Consider the following 19893-nt stretch of genomic DNA (forward strand, 5'->3'; position numbering starts at 1 on the left):
ATGATAATTGCTCTATTTCAAGTTATTAACTACTTTATTTGACATTATAACTAACCTTTTAAAAGTTAAATAATAATTAGCATATTTTGTATACTCTGAGGCACCATCGATGATAAATAAAACATTATCTTATATAAAATGCTGCCATTTGAACTATTGACGCTGATTGGTTGCAAAATACATACTGACTTTAGACATTAAACGGGAAGAAAAAGAATCACTTTACAATTATTTAACCAATGAGTAAACCATGTATGTGAAAGATCAAGAATTTACGGCTTGGTTTGTCACATGAAATTTTTTCCTAAATATACAGTAAGTAGATGGAGCCTTTTCTCTTAGACTACAACCTACCCATAAGAATGTCACTCTGTCCAATAACTATAAAGTAAAAATTCAGTAGAAGGCAAAGAAGGAAGTGAAGAAGGAGAAAGAAGAATAACAGCAGGAGGAGCAGCAGAGGGGAAGCAAATGGGGAGGAATTAAATCCTAGACTTCGCTAAATTTTAAGTCTCCCAAGTTTCTTTCCATCTTTTGTTTGAACATCTACTGGTTAAGTTTGAACTGTAAAATCATATTCTTTTATATCATCTATAGAGGTGAATTTTGAGCTGTATCTCTTGTAGCATATATTGTTGGTTATTTCTCTAAGATTCCAGATGTGAATGTATTCAGGCATCTGCACTTTCAACCAGTTATCCTTGTATGTAGAGTTCCTCGATGAAACAGCTGACTCTGGTCAGTTTGTCTTCTTAAACTATGAACTAAACAACACCAAGGAACTTATTTATAATCACACCTTTCATTTTCCAGTAGTCAAATCAGTCTAATCCTCCAGCCACTCAACAGGAAATTTTTCCTCTTGGGCCACTCCTTGTGGTGCTCAGGGCTTAATCATGGCTCTGAGCTCACGGATCCCTCCTGGAGGGACTCTTGGATCATTTGTGATGCTGGGGATAGAACCAGAGTCAACCACCTACAAAGCAAGTGTCCTAGCCACTCTCTTATTGCTCAGCCTGGGACATTTTGATTGATGAAACTAAGCAAGTTTGCTTTAACCATTCAATGTGACCACCTATTAGTCCCAGTTCAAGAACCACCTAAAGGTGATTGAGTCCTTTAATGAGGGCTCCATCCTTCTCCAGCTTTCAAGGAAGACACTGAACTTCCTTACAGTTGTTTATTTTTTAGAGCAAGGATCTGGGTACAGATATAAAATGTCAGCTTTCTGTCTGTTGTCAAAAGGCAAATCACAGTTTTTAAGTATAAAAACGAAAGGGTAGATGTCACTTATTAAATTATTAGGATTTTTGTTTTGATTTGAAAGAGTGTGACATTTTAAGCAGCCATTTCTTTTTCACTCACTTATTGGCTTGTATGGATTGTCCCTTTCAACTGCCTGTCATTGACATTAAATACAAAGTGGAAAACGACCTCGATCGAGCCAGCTCCCAGCTGTGTGCTCCCTTCCTGCATTCCCTTATCATTTGCTCCCTTCAAACTTCAGAACAAAAAAGGAGCCTTTCAGAAAGTTAGCTTTGTGGGGCAGGAGATCTACCAATTTTCCACAAATGTCTTGTATCCGTCTCTGATTTACTAATAATATACTTTTAGGTTAATGTTCCAAAATTGTTTCTGAAAAAAATACTAGCAGCTCTATTGGAATATTATTTGTACACTATACCTATGTACATCTGTGAATGATAGTAAATTGTCTAGTTTTGCATCTCTCACAACTATCACACTTTCTAAATATTTTTATCAATTCCAGAAGAGCCTTTGCACTCGCCCCATCCCCATTAAATCTGATTTTTGTCTCTCTGTTACTTTTTTTCTGAGAAGGAAACCTTATATTGGATAATTTACTGAAAATTAAATACATGTTTGTAGCATCATCTCTTTACCCACAAATGATTTATTACCAATAACTGGTCATACTTTCAAAAAAGCAGATCTTGAGTCAGCGCTACCATTGCCTTTCAGCTTGACCTTGGACACAAACAGCACTCTTGGGATGTTTGCAAAGTCTAAATCCCTCCCACAAAGGCAGTAGTAGAAGGAGGAATGATAAGTATAAAGGGACAGCATTGGAAAGACCAATTTAGAAAGCTATGATCTTCCCCCCACTCAGGTCAAACACTCTTCTGACTGATTAAGGCAAGCAAGAGTGTCTTTCTTCCAAATTCACCTACATTTAACCTGTTTCTGGAACAAACCTAACTCCTTAGGAACCCTCTTTTTTGATCTGAGACAGACTGCAGATTAGAAACAGGAATCTATCTTCCCCCAATTTCCTCTCACATGTTGAAAAGACATCTGTAATTAAATTGGATGTCTGCTGCCATTCAATTCTTCAGCATTACTTGGATCATTATGTGGAGGATAGCTTCTGGAAGGCAGTGTTTTCAGACTATTTGTCATTTCAGTTTTAGCAGTTTTACTTTACCTGACAGTTGACCATTGATTTTGCAAACCATTATGTTTTACAAATGTTAAATATACGTATATATATTTATCATATACATTCATGTATATATCTTTATATATCTTACCTTCACTTAGATTTTGAAAAATAAGCATCAGGAACTTTTTTAATAATCATTTCTTTAAAATGATGCATTTTCATGACTATTAAGTACATATTTATTTCTTTTCAGATGAATCATTTTTATATTATGGGGAAAATGTGTGTATGATTCGTCTACTTTGGAACAAAGCTATTTGTTACAAAATATATTAAATCAAATATATTTGATGTATTCTGCCAATTGAATGTTAAAAATTATTAGAAAGAACAATCCAGGGTACTAATTGGGTATTGTCATCTGTCTAACACGGAAAAAGAATTTCCTTTAAGTTAGTCTCCAATGTAGGCCAGTAGTTTGTAGACAAATGGTTTTACTGGGAAGGGAAGTAAATTTCCATTGATCACACTGGCACATCTCCCAGTTCGTGTTCATATCCTCTCAGTCAAGTCCTAGGAGAAATATGTATTGTGTCCCTGGTTGTTCATAAGTCTGAAAAATGGTTTCTTCTTTGGAATCAGCATAAAGCACCACCCACCGGCTTCCAAGGGGAATTTTTATTTCAAACTTATTTCTAAGCTTCAAAAGAAGTGTTGTGCAAGGTAACAGGAGGATATGAGTAGTGTGTTTAAAAATTTGCTTAACTTATCATACAACTGAGTTGGATTTTGGGAATAAAACAAGAAACTTAGGGGAAAATGTGTAACAAGCCCCATTCAGCAGTTTATTTGTTGGCTATAAACAAGATACCTAATCCTTAGCAGGAAGTTGGCCTTCATATAAATAATGTGTGTTGTCCTAGGATCTTTTGATTCCGTTTTCAAAATGAGTGTTTGTGGCAGAATAAACTAGAAGGGAAGCAGCAGTAATTGATCAAGATTTCCAGGAACATAAACAAAATATTTTCAAAGCAACCTTTTGCAGAAGAATTGGTGTTAAATCATTGTTGCTAGATGGTATGCCGTGGTTCTATGTAATGGAAGGTTAAACAGATTCTTGAAACAACAAAAACACCCTTCAAAATGATCTATATTTCCAGGGCAATACAAAAGGGGTTTGCCCATTTTTGTTTTGATTGCTTCAGCTTTTAAACAGGAATGGTAATTTCAGTACACAGGCACTTTAGTACCTTGCATGAAAGCAAGACATCAATTGTCGAGATGTAATCAGAAAGTACATTGCCTTATGTTTTATTTCCTTTAATCATTCTTCTTCTTTGATGGAGTGCTGGGGTTTCTAATAGAAAAGGGGAGTTTTAGAATTGCAGCCTTAGAAGAATGGCTTAGAATAGCCATCTTTAGTTTTTAAATTGCCAGGAGCCTGGTAATAACATGTCATTTTGAAGGTAATTGTTAAGTATACCGTTATATTGATATAAAAAATGGAGATCTACCTGTGAAAATAGATGTTAATAACAAATCTAGTATATCTAAGCCAATAATTGGAAATATTTTTGAATGATATAGCCTATTCCACACTGCTGAAACACTGGCATGCTAATTTGGTTTCTTCATTTATTAGAGGAAATGCCAGAGTCTCATTGGTATGATATTCAGTCAGTGATCATCAGGTTTCTTTTCAATGTTGTGCAACTGCCATTCTATTCACTTTCTACCAGTTCATTTAAATGTCAATATTGATTGCACCACACTTAAGTGTTTTCTGAAAAATGAAACCCAATCCTGTTAATTTTACTTAATTAACTGTTCAAATCTTCTGAAATATTATATTTCCTAATATTGTCATTGATAAAATTAATTAGAAAGTAGTGATCTTCACGTCATCTCAGATTTCTGCAATAGAAGACCAATTTGTTAGTGTCTCAACTTATAACTGCCCTCTCATATAACATGTGGGAAAGATAGTCAGAGTCACATTGTGTAAAAAAGTAATGTCTAGATTAAACTTTAAACGACTATATGATGCATGGGATTTATTTTCTGGGGCACCCTCTTCCAACTACTTATTTGGTGGCATGGCGTTGGGATGTTTAATTCTCTGATTTTTTTCCAGAAATGTTCATATTTCAAAGTAATCAAAAGTTTCCATTGTAGGACAGTGAGACCAATAGCAGGCAAAAAAATCTGTGGGAGATATTTCAGGAGATGTGTAGACAGAATAGCAGGCAGTGTAAGGAGACAGATAGCAGAAGCCGTGGGAGAAAAAAAATTAGACAGCTCTGTATAACTGTGTTCATTTATTTTCTGTCAATTACTTCAGTATGACACATTGGCATACTTTCTCACAACATGGATATTTTACCTGCCCTGGTTCATTCTGGGCAGACTTGTGCTATTTAGCACAGCAGTACTTGTTACTTGAAATTTTTGCCCAGGCTCAGCAGGTTCACAAAATCATTGGGATTTGGACACGGAAATTACAAGAGACTCAAAGCCTATTTTCAACATTTACTGAGCTCTTATAATGACTTGGCCACAGGAGTTGGCACTAAAATGCAGAAAGGAATAAGACAGGATCTGCCTACAAGAAGCTCATGTTCTAATGGGGATGATAGAGAAGTAATGAAAAAGGTGTCATGCAGTGTGGTCTTATAATAGAGCTACGGAAAAACAAACTATGGACACACCAAACAGAGACTAAATAGGAGTGACTAATTCTGCCTGGAAAGCACACTGGGAAAAGAATATAACTAATCTATGAATTACTCAGACAGGTGATGGGAAAAGAATATAACTAATCTATGAATTACTCAGATAAGAGGAAAGTATATGAAAGTGATTATAAATAATTTGATGTAGCTGCCACTCAGGATACCAGTGAATGAGAAAATTAGAAAAGACCAGGATAGAGGCAAACCATGAAGAACTTTGTGTGCCTTAATAAGTAATGTGTTCTTAGTCCCACAGGAGAGATAGAATTATTTAAAGGCTTTATGACATGTGTTAAGTAATCTCTATGACAGGAATGTGGACAGTGGTTTGGATATAGGTATGCATGAAGGGGCTAAGAAGTTCTAAAGTTCTGGGTCAAATCAGTATTGATAAGGAATGAAGACCATAAAATGGTTCAATATAGTTTAGGAGAAATAATTATGATGACTTGGTAATTAATTGGTTTTAAAACATAAGGAACCTGTGTGTAATGCTAGGGTGTGATGGTAGTGTGTGAGAGAAGTAGTTCCATCCTTTTTTAACACCACCAATGCACCTGAGACCACTTGGCCCCTGTCCCCCATCTGTTCATATTTATGTTTCTCCTCCTCCACCCAATTCCTTTCCTTCTCCATGCTATATTCTGGGACCAAGGGTGTTTGAGACAACTCCCATTTAAACCATTGCATTTCTTCATGCAGTTATTCCAAATACCAGATATAAGTGATATTATTATGTATTTATTCTTCTTCTGCCTTACTTAATTTAACATAATATCTTCCAGTTACATCTGTGTTGCAGCAAATTGCATGACTGTATAAGTCCTTACTGCTATGTAGTAACCCATTATATATATTTACCACATCTTCATGATCCACTAGTTTGTTGTTGGACATCTAGGTTGATTCCAAGTCTTAGCCATTGTACTGAATGCTGCAATGAATAGTGGTGTGCACACATCCTTTTGGATGAAATTTATTCTGTTCTGTGGATACCCAAAAAATCAGATTGCTAGGTCGTATGGAAGCTCAATTTTGAGTTTACTAAGAAAATTCCAAACCACTTGACCAGGCATCTTTCCCACCAGGGGTGAATGATAGTTTCTTTCTTACCACAACCCCTCCAACACAGATTGGTTCCACTATTTTTGATATGTGTCATCCTCACTGGTGTATAATGATATCTCATGGTTGTGTTGATTTGGATTTCCCTAATGATAAGTGATGATGAGCATTTTTTTCATGTGTCTGTTAGCCACCTGTTGGTCTTTCTCAGAGAAGTGTTTTATCATTTCCTCTGCCCATTATTGATGGGGCTCTTAGAATAAGACATATTTTAAAGAAGAAAATTTAATAAGATTATTAGAAACATACGTGCTTCCTCTATACATGATAAAAACCCAATAAAAGTGAGTAACTCACCCACATATCTTAGGGTGTTATCTTTAAATAACCTAGGTAAGAAAGAAAAAAAACATTGGAAAGGACATAATGAAGGTCAGTTGGGTAGGTTTTCAGGACAAAAACTATATGTTTAAGTTCTATCTCATCCATTTAAAAGCTAAGTTGATAGTCTTCAACAGAGATGCCCTTTACCTGTAGATGCATTTCACAAGAGACAATTTCTATCCATTCTTTTAGAGATCCTCCCATAAAATTAACATTTTTCAAATACATAATTTGTAATGGTTAATTTTCACTCTTCAATAATAATAAATGACTCATAACTTGAAAAGGAGACAGTGAAGGAAGATTAGAGTTCAGTAGAGAGTACAGCACAATATTGAGTGCAGTTTAAAACATGTTTAGTCTGAGATAGCTCTTGGGCATCCAAATGAAGATATCTAGGAGCAAATTATGTGTCTGGAAAGAAGAAAGTTTTCACAGATAGAGAAGAGATTTAAGACTATGATAATGGGTAAGTTTACCAAGGAGAATAAGTGCATAGTTTTTTCCTAGCATTTTCATAAGCCAGTATCTCTATTTCCTGCATCAATAATAGTGTGATATGGTCCAAAAGAGTGGAAAATTCAAGTTTCTTTCTCATATCTTTCATGTGCTTTTAGCTGTGTGATTTCTTTTCACAAAAGTAAGTTACCTTCCTGATTGCATTTTATTAACTTTAACATTAAAATGGACTGTAATGAAGCACATGAGAACTAATCCTCAGTAGAAATCCTTCCATTGAGAAGGGGGGTTTGAGAAACAGGAAAGGGAAGGGGACACTAGGAAATGGTGGAGGGAAGTGGGTACCCAGGAGGAGGAAGGGGTGCAGAAAGGTGGTGGTGATATGTGTAAAACCCTATCAGTAACAGTTCTATAAACCACAGTGCCCAAAATTTATTTTAATAGTGCATAGTGATGGGTGGGAAAGAACCTAGGAACACTGGTGGAAAGAAGTAGAAACTGGTGAAGAGGATACTATTGGAATATTTATATCTGAAACAAAATAATAACTTTGTTAAGTTATTTAATGAATTTTTTATAAAATATATTAAAATTGGCATTGTGTTTTCAGGAACAAGTTGATAAATTGAAGTTAAACAGGCATATGCTAGTTACAAGGAAAAAGTCATCCATATATATTAGCCATAAATGATTAACAAGATTCAAGTAGTACAAAAATAATTACAAATTGTTCATAAAATCGGGGCCGGAGAGATAGCATGGAGGTAAGGTGTTTGCCTTTCATGCAGGAGGTCATCGGTTCGAATCCCGGTGTCCCATATGGTCCCCTGAGCCTGCCAGGAGCAATTTCTGAGCCTGGAGCCAGGAATAACCCCTGAGCACTGCCGGGTGTGACCCAAAAACCACAAAAAAAATTGTTCATAAAATCATATAATGACTATAGAGGCTTTAAGCATAAACATTAAATAGCCAGGCTACATTATTCAATTTCACATATGGACAAACCGAGGCAAAGTTCCATGTCATTTGTTTATGTGTTATATTGTTGATGTGTCAAACAAAACTGTGGATATTGTGTTTACTCAAAGATGTTTATGTATGGCCCAAGCTCCCTTTTCTGAGAGAGAAATGAAATTGTTGCTCAAAATATCATGATAGTAATATTTTCATCATTTCTCTCCCCTTTGATCTAGGAATCATACATAAAGGAAATGGAGAAAATATGTTTATTTCTCAACAACCCCCAGTCATATCAACAGTAATGGGTAATGGACACCAGAGAAGTGTAGCCTGCACCAACTGCAATGGCCCAGCTCACAACAACAAACTCTTTGCTCCTGTTGCCTTAGCGTCTGGCCCTGATGGTAGTGTGTATGTCGGTGACTTCAATTTTGTAAGGCGAATATTTCCCTCAGGAAACTCTGTTAGCATTTTGGAATTAAGGTAAGTATCCTCTAATCTGTTTGCTTAATGGATAAAGAAACAACAAGAATGAGATTACATGAAGAAACAAGGCATTGCCAGAAGAAACAGAAAATGCAGTTGCGCATGTTTTACTACTGAGCTAAGATGCAGATGCAGAAATAGGGACAAAGGATCTAGGTCAACATGTCCATTTCTCTTATTTGAAAGAACTTTTGAGCACTGGTTTCCAGGACCAGGATTGTTGACATGGCTACATGTGTAGTCTTTCATATGTGCATTATGTCACTGACTTAGAATCAAAATCTCCAAGTACTCAGGTAAGTCATGTAACATTTGTAGCCACTGAAAACTAATCTATTCCACTCTAAATTATAGAGGTATTAGCAGATCTAAAAAAAGATTAACTTCCTAAATTATTTAAATCTTAGGTTTTGAAGTGTGCAGTTCATAAAAAAGGAAGTCCATGTTTATAAGGAAGGAAACATTTATTCTTTGTCCATTGGGACAAATGATTAAAGCATTTATTCTTTATATTCCTAGACTGTGGCTTAAGAAATTTTGATGGTGCACAATATTTTGACACCTTTTTAAAGAAATTCATACTTCTTGATATTCCATATTCTAAAGCTACAAAAAGATTACAACAAAGTACACCGGAGCTTGTTCAGCTTTATTTCTCCCTTTCTGAAGACTATTAAACACAAATATATACTCTCTGGAGTTCTAGAAAAGTAGAGCATCCACCTATCCCAGTAGGGTTAGATACTCTGCCCTGAATAAATTGGTATAGCCTCTCTCCTAATTGGTTATGACAATTTTATCCCTGATGTATGCCTTTGTAACATTAGGCAGAAAGTTTCTCTATGTTCCAGAGATTTTGATGCCATCCTATAAACTATTTCATAAAACAATTGTTGCTTCAGCTATCACCTCATTGACCTGAAAATAGTGAACAAAAATATAGAGAATAGAGAGAACAGAAAAATTCATAGAGCAACTTCTATGTGCAGAATAAAATCATGAAAGTCAAAATACATGAAGAGTCTTGGGTCATTTTCATTTAACACTTAAGTTTACACAAGCATAGACACTTGAATACATAAGTGCATTCCTGAAATTTTACAGATTATATTACTTGCCTTGAAATAAATCTCTTTTCTGAAACTGATTTCTTCACACCTAGCTGGGGAAATCTAGTCCCAAGCCCCTCTTTGATTTTCAGATTAATTTACTCCAATTTTAATACATTTCTTAATTATAATTGCAAATGTTGTCATAGAGAAGGAGGCTGTTAAATCCCTTGACTAATAAAAATAGACTATAAAATTGAGATTTTTATAAAGATAAAGTACATCTACAGAATCTAGAAGGGTACTAGTTTATATCACTGTATTCTAATCAAGTGTTCATGTACTTCAGGATGTTCCATCTTATGGAGGACTTATCATTTTCAGCTGTTTATCTCTTTGGATATCTTCTAACCAAAAAAATCAATGAGGAATGCCAAGATCAAGTATTTCTGGATTTGTAAATTATTTATATAAAATTCTACATTGTTTTCAAACCTCTAGGGATATTCTACCCGGTATGATGCAAATATGGAGAGGAGAGCTGAGCAATTCTTTTCACCATTTTAATATTTCCAGTTAGACAAATATTATATATCAAGCACACAGACTTTGTTTCACCTAGCCTCTGCATAGTTAAATCTGCAAAGGAAAAACCTAGAGGATTATCTACTTCAATAATAATAATATTACTATAAATAAAACTTTACCATTCTTTTGTAATTTGAATGGAAATTTACCTTTGTAAATATAGTAAGTAGATTAAAAATGGATGACAGGTGAAATCCACTGATGATTTTTGCCTTTGATCAAGGTTCCATAACAGTTTGTAAATTTATATTTTACTCTGAAGTAACTTATGGCCATCAATACAAACCATTTGGACAAAAAAATAGAATATTTTAGACCCTAACTATGAATATTTTCTCAGTGGAAGGAAAAGTTAATCTCTGGTAGGTGAAATATTGTATATTGTATAATGTCATTAGTTCTTACTCCGCACCATCATTTTCTCATTGTCATATATCTTCATACACAGAGGTATGTACTTGCTATAAATCCCCCAAACCCAAAGTATCTCCCTTAGGTTAAGATCCCAAATGACTTTTTTTTACTTTTTAAGTTCAAATAGCATCCTATTTTTGTGTGGGTGTTGCCAGGGTCTGGATTCAAGACCTTGCACATGCAATACAACTGTGTACCATCAAACTAAAGTTTTAACCAAAGCTTATTTTTTACATATGATTACTTATTAATATTGGTTTAAATTCCAAGCCCAAGATTGAATATTTAGACTCCCCAGACAGAGAGGAAGAACCACAATTACAAAATAATTACATGTGATTTTGAGAATTTATCTATTTCCCTCTCTCTTTATATCTCTTAACCTATCCCCAGTGAATAAAACATTTTAACAGAATCACAGTTAAGAAGTATTTCACTGGGATCCAGGAAGATAGCTCAGAAGGTTAGAAAAAACATAACTGCATATGGAAGCCCCAATTTTGATCCCTGACACCGCATACTAGCTTGTGTACAACCAGATGTGGTCCTGCTGTCCTCCAGAATTATTGGGTCCCAGCACTGATATAGCCATGTCAAGAATCACTAGAAGTGGCACCTAGTACCTCTGAGAACTTCTTGAGTGCCCCCTAAAATAATTCTTGTAATAGTCTCAAGGAAAAATGTAGTTTTATCCCTCTAAACATTAAAATTCCTGAACTTACCCATCAGAAAAATAAAGAAAAAGTGTTCAGGATCATTTTAACTGACGACACATAACTCCCTATTTGACTTATTTAAACTAGTTTATGTCAGCAATTATCTAACATATTTATTCAGAAACTAAAATAGCTCTTATTAGAGCCATTTTATTTTAAACGCATCAACCCTGATCAGTGGCCTCTAAGATGTAAATTGCATCTTCCTAGAAATTGGTGAGTTTTTATACATTTACTTTATAACTTTTGCATATTTAAATTTCCAGTGGAGAATTAAGTTACTATAATAGAGCTTTGCTATATTAGTAGATATAATGATATTTAAATTCTAGCAGATATAGATAGAAATGACATTTTATACAAGCATTTTTGTTAAAATTCAGTTAATTTAATTTCCACCCACGCATATTAGTTGTTTTCCTGGTTGATTTATCTATTAGCTTGGAAACACAGACTAAATTAGTCATTATGTTATTGGTTACTTTTCAAAAATGAATAGAGAACGATATTATCAATAGGAATAAAGAATGTTGTAGATAGTCACTCTCTGTCAGAAAACCCTCATGCCTTATACGACTAGTCTATAAAAACTTTATCTATAAAACTAATTTTAAATGTATATTAGAACATATTTTTACGGTTTAACCTGTATTAACAGCTATAAATAAGAGCTATATAGTTATATAATAGCTATATAAGAGCTATATAGTTCTCAGTCAAATTTTGATGACATTTTGGTAAGGCCTAAAGTTTGCTTCCTGAGATTTTCTTCCCTTCCTATCTTCTTTCATAATATAGGACCACATCAGACAATTTTATATGTTTCTGGAATTTTCAAACATTAGGATACTGTGTTGTTTTCCTACATCATCTTTACAAATCAAAACTGTCCTCTAGTTGACTGGCTTCAAAAATGACTTCATTTTAATTTGTTGGCAAAAACACATATCCTCTAACAGATTCCACATTGATTTAATTGAGGTGGTAAAGGAAAGTCAGTAGTGGTGTTATGATTACAATTTACCAGAATCAACAATATGTTACCCTGGTATTTTCATGCTTAATATTCTTTTGCCGATGTACTGAAGACTTTATCTGAAAGTCTTAGTTTTTCTTCTAGTAGAATATTGAAGCAAGTTAAGAAAGAATGGAGGCTTATAGTATATAAGTGTCTGTATCCTATATATGTATTATATATAGAAAGAGACAGTAAGGGGTAAGGAGTTGTGTTGCATATGGCCAACCTAAGTTCAATCTCTAAAGCCTCACATGGTTCCCGTGAGCATTCCCAGGAGTGAATCTTGAACAGATCCAGGAATAAGCCATAAGTACAACTGGATATAGCCTCAAACCCAAAACAAATAAATAAATAAAAAGTAAGTAAAATCACTGAAATAAACCTGAGATACTATCAACATATATGGTCTGAATATTTATTGAGGATTGGTTCATTTCAGACAAGGGGAGTGACTCAAAAGGCTAGAACAGATGTACTGCATGTAGGAGGCCTGGTTTTGATCCTTAGCATCAAATGGACCCCGAAGCATCACAAAGTGTAAGCCACTTCTTCCAAAATAACAGATTCATTTCTGAGAGATTGTTTAAATATCAGAACATCTTAGGGAGTTTCTTCTCATGTCAAATTGTAGACACATTCATACATTTTAGTAATATGAAAGTTTTGTCATTGATTTGTGAGTGGAGGTTCACACTAGAAAAGTGCAAATAGGTGCCTGGTGGATCATAGTACTATCCCAATATATTCCTGACAATTATTCATCTCAATTCTGTTTAATTCCTTTTTAAAATATAGGTAATTTAAATCTCTCTTAAGACAACAGGTAATTGAAATATCTCTCAAGATAACCATTGTATATTTGGAATGTTCTGGAAGAAAAATTTTTATATTGAACCAGAATATGACTTCATTAAATATTCTCTGAGTAGTAGAAAATAACTTGACAAACTTTCACTGGTATGAAAACAAAATGGCACGGTTACCTGAGCTTTGTCTTTTGCAGTCTAACTATTATAAAGATAACTAATTGTCTTGTCTATGATTTTATTGTTGTTGGGTTTTTTTACTTTTTTTGGCCACACCCATTTGATGCTCAGGGGTTACTCCTAGCTAAGCGCTCAGAAATTGCCCCTGGCTTGGGGGGACCATATGTGATGCCGGGGGATCGAACCATGGTCGCGATCTTTCCTTGGCTAGCGCTTGCAAGGCAGAGACACCTTACCTCTAGTGCCACCTCGCCAGCCCCATTTTTTAAACTTTTTGATTGAAGTCTCAGGGCCTTTTTCAGTTTGCTGAGACAGGGGTCATTTTATAAGAAATAGTAGGAGACACTGTATTAAGTTATTTGTAAGAATTCACATATGGAAGATTCCTTTGTTCCCCTCACATCTTTTAATTTCACAATTTTATTAGAAAAATTATTAAGCATGACTAAAATTATTTATTCTTTATCAAAGTACCATGTTATTATTCAGAATGTTATTCTCTGGATATTTATTTAGTCCTTTCCTTTAAAATGAAAGAAAGGAGAAAACAAGAGCCTGGTAAATGCTTCTGTTACCTCGAGTAATTTGGACTTGACAAATGTCAGTGTGACATGACAGCATCTCTTAAGATTTTACTGCTTTCTTTAGAGTAAAGTCTTCTTACATTTTTTTCATGACTTGACTCCTGCATTTACTAGAGATTAAATATAACTGTCATAGCACCTACTTAGGGGAAATTAGCTAGATATGAGGCAGAGGAACTTATAGAACACTAAGCTGAAGGAATAAATAGAAATTGGATTATGAGCACTATGAAAATGACAGAATTTACTACAAACCATCATTCTTTTAATCAATACTGGAGCTGCACACAACATTACATGTAGAGGAAATACATGGTTATCTCCCCATTTTTGACCTTATGTATTAACAATGGCATTCATTCAAAAAAAATCCTCTACCTCACTTCAAAATATCTTTGTTGGCCTTCCACTGTATCCGAAATTTCCACTGTAAAAAAATGTGTTCTTTGAATTGAGTCATTACAGCTCTGAGAGGCCCAAGCACAAGAAGTTCTGTTATAATTATCCATCAAGCTAAAACTACCATTAGTTCCTGACTTAGATTTGTTTATTATATTTATTTTGAAAGTAACTACTAGCTGAGGGCAAGTCCCTAAAACACCAAACAGGTAAGTTGTGATAAGGATAAGGGGTCAGTACCTGAGCTTTGTCTAAAATGATAAGAGCTAGAATCGAAAACTCCAAGAAGTCAGAAAGTGGCAGAATGAGAATTGGGTTTTTCAAAGCAGAATACCATGAAAATATGAAGAAGAAAATTTAATTCTCAACATAAATATATTTCCACAGATAGAAAAGTAACAAAACAACATGAAAAAGTATTGTATCTTTCAAAGCCAGGCAACCACTCAAATAAGGCCAGAGACGGCAACTCTGGAGTGTGTTTTTCCATTCATTCTCCATCCTCTGACTCATAAAAATATTTGAAACACAGCTTAACCATCGTACAGATCGAAAGTAGCCAAACACAAAAATATTGCCTGATATAATTTATATAATCTGTCTATAATAGGACATTCTCAGAGACCTGACTGCCAATGGGCAAGATATTTCTTCATGAGATAATATATGTTCTAAAACTGCATGATAGTAACCGTTGTACAATCTGTGAATGTCCTAGAAACCATGAAAATGTAATTTTTGAAGGATGAATTTTATAGTATGTGACTTTTTATCTCAAATATTTTTCTTTTAAAAATAGCCTTTTAATCATGTAGGTCTTAGGTGATGGAGGGGAATCAGAGATCAGCTTAGAGACCTTACCATCCAACATAGTTCTTGATCTCAAAAAAGATAAAATATTTCAAGTGTTTCTCTTCCTATCTTCAAAGTCAGTCCATTGCCTGAGTAATGGTCTCTGATGTGCAGAGGCACCTGCGAAGAGCTCACGCACTGACACCTGTGCGTGTCATCACTTGCTACATAGGCAGCAAACTCTCTTTGGTGGTGGCTCAATCCTAAATCCTTAACTAAAAGTAATTCTGAGACAGAACAAGGTCACACACTGGAAATAAAACCTGTCAGATTAGGTTCCTCCCTCTGAGATGTTAATGAAAGAGAAGCTGCTCTGCATACTAGAAACATCTTTCCAAATTCACAGTGACATTATTGGCAGGATCAGAAGCAACTGCAAGAAAATCAAACCATAACCCTTTCCACTCTTTACTACCACCTCAGAATGTCTAAACACGTGGAGCCATGCAAGTGATTCCGTACTATAAAAATCTGTTGTTGATGAAACATATATTAATGAGGTCCTGCTAGTACTTTCAGAGCTAAACTTCCAGCCGGAGGATTAACCCTGCAGCAGTGATTAGAGTCAGCCTCTAGTATACTTACCCAGGCCACACACACACACACACACACACACACACACACACAAAAAACAGAGAAAGAATATTCCAAAGCTTCAGCCAGTTCTCCATTCGCACCTTTTGACCTTTTGACCTTTTGTCACCACCTTTTGTCACACACCACTCCCTTTGAGCAGTCCAGGCAAACAAAAGTCGGTGGACTGATACAAAGAGTCTCTTGTGGAATGAGTAGTAGCAGAGAGCTTCTAATAAAATCATTCTATAAGCTTTTTGTTCTTCTGGCATTCCCAAGGAAAAAAAAAACTAACATGTAAAAGCTTAGATTAAAGATGTGTTTTCTTTGTGCTTTTTCCAAATGACACAAGGACAAGGTTTCAAAGAATTTGAAAATTGAAATGACTGCATGTCACAAATGATTACAGCCTTTTAATTCTGAGCAGACTTGACCCCGTGTCACCTCTGTACACAGATCGTGTGCTCTGTGTGAGAAGCTTCACCTCATATTCCAGAGTTAAATATCCCAGACAATACCATGTGCCAGTTATAGCTTAGAATGCTGCAAACGTTCTTCTTCTCACTTGACAGTTCTTGCCCACCATATCCATTGTTTCTGTGGATCATGGATAGCCGGAAGACACCAAGTACTGGGAGCTGATGTATCTGTTTAACTAAAGCTGTTCTCAGGGGGAAATTTTGATGCCAGAGACATTCTGTCAAGATTTTAGATAAATCTTTCTACTTTCAAGTTTTTTTTAATATTACTAAGTAATGTGAAATATGTACTAAAGATCCCCTTTCTTTTCTTTTCTCTGAGATCATATAGATGACCTAGGGTTAGCTTTAGGATATGTGTTACATATAAGTTTTGATAGTGAAACTGTGACTTTAGTTTTTGAGGATGTTACCTTCAAAAATATTCTGACATCATCAGACCCTTTGGATTAGCCATGTCTTCACTTACACCCAAGTCTAATGATTTTTTATATAATATTTTATTTAAACACCTTAATTACAAACATGATTGCGGTTGGGTTTCAATCATGTAAAGAACACCCCCTGAAGCCGGCGAGGTGGCGCTAGAGGTAAGCCTTGCAAGCACTAGCCAAGGAAGGATTGCGGTTCGATTCCCCCGGCGTCCCCTATGGTCCCCCCAAGCCAGGGGCAATTACTGAGCGCTTAGCCAGGAATAACCCCTGAGCATTAAATGGGTGTGGCCCGGAAAAACAAAAAACAAAACAAAACAAGAACACCCCCCATCACCAGTGCAACATTCCCATCACTAGTCTCCCAAATATCCCTCTTCCTAATGATTGTGTATCAGAATCTCCAGCTTAGTTTATTAAAAATACAATTCCCAGGATCCACTATACCACATCAAGATTTTGATTTGGTTGTATCAGGGATATTCATAGGAAAATGCACATGTAAGAAGAAGACAGGTGATTCTGATAAACATAGTACAGAATAAGATCCTTTGGGAAAATGCGCCTTAGCATTTTGCACAGCCACAATGAGTATATCCAGTCTCCTTGTGACCATTGTTGGAGAATCCTGGAAGTTGTGTCCTATTGCGTTTACACATATGACAATGATCCCTGTGGAGTGTTTCCAATAACCGCAGATGAGTTAGAATTGGTGCATCTGGTTATATTTGGTTTGTTGAATAACACTGATGACTCTTTGTTTGCTTTTGCTTGCCACTCGTGGATACGTTGTGCACCCTAGAAACAGAGATACCAGACATAGGTAAGCAACAAAAAAGGGGGGACTGCCTAGTGTCCTCTCTTGACTAAGGAACTACTTCATAATAATGTGTTAATGTGGATATTTTACTTATTAAATAAAGTTTAAAGGAATAATGTAAATATAAATTTAGACAACTCAGGTAAGTGATTTCCAAAACAAGCATGCCACTAAGAAGAAATTTGCTGAAGGATAAGCCTATACCTCAAAAGATAACAAGATAGGTGCAAGCTAGCAGTCAGGCACTTTATGTGAAAGCAAGGTCTTAAATCTCATTGTGTTTCCCTTAGGTAATACTACAAGTGGTACCATAAGTCAATTAGAATGAATGTTTTCCTGATGTATACAGAGAAGTAATATGACAATCTTCCTACATCCAGAAATATATTTGATAGGCATACTAAGAGATATATCATGATGTTCACAATGACCCCCTTTGAATAAAACTTCTTTTCCCTTATATTCTATATAAAGATTTCTATTTTTTACAGCAAAAAAAAATAATGGAAAAACTTAAAACTGACCATTTACCAAGAAGGGTGCATAGATCTAAAATTAATCACAATGAGTATTTCAATTCAATTTGCTTGTGCAGTCCGCTTGTCAAAACTGTTCTAAATTACCTGAAATTGCAAAGGAGAAAATTGAATTTATTCACATCTAATGCCAATTATCAAATAGCACTACTAGGGATTTTAATACGGATTTTGTCTGGGAAATGCCCCTTCCTAAATGCTAGCATATAAGATCATCCTTGCTATTTTGCCATTACAGATTCTTTAGATATTTGGGGCTAGGGTGATAGCATAGTAGATTAGGCATTTGCTTTGCATGTGGCCAAGCCAGGTTCAATCCCTGACATCCCATATTGTCCCCCAAGCCTGTCAGGAATATTTTCTGAGTGCAAAGCTAGGAGTAACCCCTGAGAGCAACTGGGTGTTAACCCCAAACAAAAAATTATAAAAAATATTGAGTTAGTTATCAAATTGCTTACTGGCATAGCATCACGTGATTTTAATTATGAACATTAATTGCACGCTTAACCATCTATTTTATTTTAAATAACAAGAATGATAGGATCTTTGCTAAGTAGATGAGCATTGCTCAGATGTAAAACTAACCTGAAGGTAACAATAAGTCTAATACTGAGGTTATGAAATAAATCATTTATCTCAAATTATAATATATGTTAAAACTTTTTTTGTTTTCTTTTGTTTTGTTTGTGGATCATACCCAGCAGTGCTTAGGGGTTACTCCTGGCTCTCTGCTCAGAAATCGCTCCTGGCAGGCACAGGGGAACATAAGGGATGCCCTACCACTGTGCTCTCTAGCTTCATGGTTAAAACTTTTATAGAAAGCCTTATTTAAGCACTCTTTGCTAAGAAATTCCCTGTCTGATATGGCTACCAAATTGATACTTGAGATTACAGCAAATTGGAATGTAGTACAATAGTTTTTCTTTCTCAGATGTTCCATGTTTTCAGAAAGTAAGGAAAATCTCAAAAGAGCTCAAGTGCACTTGGGAAATTGTATGAATGAATGACAAGAAGTCACATACGAGACCTACTTGACAGCTGCTTATCAAGAAAATAACATTAATCAGATTTGAATTTGAGATGTTGAACTATTTCATTTCCTAAAGGCCAGTGCACCAAGTTTGGGGACAGTTTAGCTGAGCAGAATAGAATGTATTGTTCAGTTAGAAAAAAGTGACAGTGCTGATTTTTATACCATCTTCAGAACAAGAATATTCTGGAGGTATTTTGCATACAGTCACATAAGATTTAATCAAATCTTAGTCCAGTCACAGGCTTGTTAGTGACCCTGGGCAAGCTCCTTATGTCTCTGGGTTTCCCCAGCTGAGATTCTAAAAGAATGACAATCTAACTTCCCTTACAGATATATTGGGATATTCAATAATAAATGAATGTAATGCATTCCAATGTGCTTTTGTGTGAATCGCATGTCTCTTGAAACAACAGCGTATAGATTTTTTCTAAACAATACAAGATTAATCTGACTCAGTTGAAACTTTCACAGCCTGGCTCCAAAGTACTAAAAGTTGGTGTAGGAAAAGGTGATAGCCCCTTCTGTTTTCTAGAAAGGTCTAGGGACACTCTGAAACTTTTATTCTGAATACAAATATTTAAATATGTGAAAACATTTTGCTCAACTTCCTATTTTAAGTGGTCTCTGCTACATAGATACCTTGTCCGATATGGCTGCCAAATCAATTCTGGGGTCCTTGGGGCCCTTTACAGTTTATTTGTAGCAGCTGTCGTGGAGGTTCTAGGGTTGAAGAAGTCCCTGGAATCTATTGAAATCGCTTATTTGAGCAAGGTAAGTAGAAAAAAATAATCAAGTATTCCAATTGGATCTTATTTCCCTCTCCCTAAATAGAACTATAAACTGCATCTTAAGTAAGTACTTGATAGCCTGGTTATTATTAGCATATTAATATGATTAGAGAGCAAATAAGATTATAAATACAATC

At 35.3% G+C, this 19893-nt stretch overlaps 1 protein-coding gene across 1 annotated transcript in view; it reads left to right on the top strand.

Moving 5' to 3' along the window:
* Positions 1-19893, top strand: part of TENM1 (teneurin transmembrane protein 1) — an 817501-nt gene that overhangs the window by 651532 nt on the left and 146076 nt on the right. Inside the window, exons 21-22 of the mRNA XM_049767088.1 lie at positions 8238-8487; positions 17382-17402. Of these exons, the coding sequence (XP_049623045.1) occupies positions 8238-8487; positions 17382-17402 (271 nt within the window). The remainder of the gene's footprint in view (positions 1-8237; positions 8488-17381; positions 17403-19893) is intronic.

The sequence above is a fragment of the Suncus etruscus genome, chromosome X (assembly GCF_024139225.1).
Source record: "Suncus etruscus isolate mSunEtr1 chromosome X, mSunEtr1.pri.cur, whole genome shotgun sequence".
NCBI lineage: Eukaryota > Metazoa > Chordata > Mammalia > Eulipotyphla > Soricidae > Suncus > Suncus etruscus.